This window comes from Penaeus japonicus, unplaced genomic scaffold (assembly GCF_977035675.1).
Source record: "Penaeus japonicus unplaced genomic scaffold, GWHDUDI00000001_assembly GWHDUDI00000006, whole genome shotgun sequence".
NCBI lineage: Eukaryota > Metazoa > Arthropoda > Malacostraca > Decapoda > Penaeidae > Penaeus > Penaeus japonicus.
In genome coordinates this window covers 42203586-42206085 of record NW_028234408.1, presented here as the reverse complement: position 1 = coordinate 42206085, position 2500 = coordinate 42203586, and the positions used below count along the sequence as shown (strand labels likewise).

Below are 2500 nucleotides of genomic sequence, written 5' to 3'. Positions count from 1 at the left end.
ATTAATCACGCTTAGAAAGGAATTGTTTTGGCAATTGAAGAGAGAGGAAAGGCAATAATAAATGAATAAATGAAACCAAAGTCTACCTTTTGCTGCAACACAAGACATGACTGTGGTGAGATAAGGAAAAAAAATCAATAAAAATAAATAAAAAAAGAGAGAGAGAAAAATAAGAGGATTTAATTCTCCCTCTCCCAAATGAAGCACAGGCATCCTTCGATATCCGATCAGTCCGTGTAAGGTTGATTGATCATATGACCTTGAATTTTCCTTCTAAAAAATCTAGACACTTTCCCCTAAAATTGATCATGGATGTTCTGTCACTGGTGATGCGAGTCTTTCAGTGCCCAGGGTAAAGGTGAAGGAAGTGTTGGGAGTGAGTGCTGAGTCACTTCTTTACTTCCTTCCTTTTCCTTTATGTTTAACCAATTTTCTTTCCTTTCAAAAATTTAAACATTTTTTCTCCAATCAATTACTGCTTATACGAGCTCTCGAGTTAGGTTGGAGAGGGAGGGGGTTGCTCCATAATCCCTTGTCGTTTTATGAGCAGCTAGAATCATATCCGTATTAATCCTGTGTTCCAACACTAATTCCATATGATCTCTCACCTTATGATCCATTTCTGAGGAAGGTAAACTGATCATACAGCGAGGCTTGACCTGTATCTACTTCTTTATCTTAATCAAATAAGCTACATCTGCTTAAACAGAGAGTACATGCTACTAAAATCTAACCATTAAAACGTTATCCACAACATAGCATATACCTTTGTACATTGATGGCAGATATTACCAAATATATACATGTATCATTCGAACAATAACTAGTAAAAAATATAAGCATAGTATTTCATAGTCTAAGAACTGCAATGTATGTACCACATCAACAGAGATAATAAAAAAGCTTTCTGCTTAACATAATAGACATAAACATGCACATGTACTGAATGCCAATAAAAATTTTAGCACTTTACTCAACATAAGCATAAGTCAGTGCATTGTATGCTCAGGAAAATTGCTACCACAGACGTAAGCAGTAACAATGAATTTAAATATTTTGTAGTGACCATGAAATTCTGTTTGTTCTTTTTCCAGGCAGCTTATCTGATGGTATATACAAAGCTGTCACAAATCTGGTCATAAAATATAAACAATATACCGGGATATATCTGCTGATCACACAAGTGCATGTGTGTGTATCTACTTACTGGTCAATCTGAGATAGGAAGGCATGAGAACGCCAGGTATCCGAATATTGGACTCAGCGGAATCCATGCTTTGCCTCAATTACTGATAATCTTCCCAAATAATGATGGTTGCATATCAGAGGACAGCTGCTGCAAAGATGACATACAGGTTGTATATAGCGTCATGGCTTTGGGAATAATGTACATTTTATGACTTTTAAAGTACATTTTTTCCCACTTTTTTTTTTTTTTCTATCATCTCTTTGAACCCTTTTGCAATTTATTTTCTAGATAGCTAAAAAGTCTGCATATATCTGTTGTAGTGAGTGTTCATCTAATTTATAGGCTGCTTAAGGATCTGGCAACAACAAAATAATACACACACACACACACACACACACACACACACACACACACACACACACACACACACACACACACACACGCATGAACACACACATGAACACACACATGCACGCACAGACACACAGACACAGACACACACACACACACACACACACACACACACACACACACACACACACACACACACACACACACACACACACACACACACACACACACACACACACACACACACACACACACACACACACACACACACACACACACACACACACATGCGAACACACACACAAACACACACACACACACATACTCGAACACACACACACATTCGAAAACATACACATATATTCACTAGAAGAAAAAAAATGTTGATGTTCTATATCAATAAGTATTTATTCAATCCTTTTTAGCAGCAAAAGGGTTAAAGATATTTGAAAAATATACAGACCGAATTTTTTCTCAGAACCAGATTATATGCAAAATCATTTGTTACTAAGCAGTCAATCACAGCAAAAAAAGATATTTGAAAAATATACAGACCGAATTTTTTCTCAGAACCAGATTATATGCAAAATCATTTGTTACTAAGCAGTCAATCACAAATCTCATTAAAAATATATATTGCTTCACTGTGTGACCTACTGATCCCAGGCAACATAATATAACCAATACCAATAAACTACTTGGGAAGGAAAATACAAAAAGAAATTACTACTAAAATAATGCAATCTAATGCTTAACTTCCTGACTTCAAAATAGGCAATTGAAACTTTTTTCTAATGCAACTAAAGAAAATGTGTATGCATTTTCTGTACTGCTAGTCAAAGAAATCTTACAAAAGATCATAACTATTTTTCTAATTTCAGCTGCAGGAATGAAACATACCTAATAAGGTCATCAACAGTAGGCTTTTAACCAAAATATGTAAATCACTCACCTGTGTAA

At 35.4% G+C, this 2500-nt stretch overlaps 1 protein-coding gene across 10 annotated transcripts in view; it reads right to left on the bottom strand.

Moving 5' to 3' along the window:
- LOC122250084 (uncharacterized) overlaps positions 1-2500 on the bottom strand; it is a 24430-nt gene that overhangs the window by 13525 nt on the left and 8405 nt on the right. For 4 of the 10 annotated variants that reach the window (XM_043011392.2, XM_043011394.2, XM_043011397.2 and 1 more), the window contains exon 2: positions 1208-1336. The exons of 3 other annotated variants lie outside the window; for them this stretch is intronic. In XM_043011392.2, coding sequence (XP_042867326.1) covers positions 1208-1274 — 67 coding nt within the window. In that variant the 5' untranslated portion in view covers positions 1275-1336. The remainder of the gene's footprint in view (positions 1-1207; positions 1337-2500) is intronic. 3 more of the 10 variants (XM_043011393.2, XM_086538062.1, XM_086538064.1) reach the window with 1 other exon arrangement.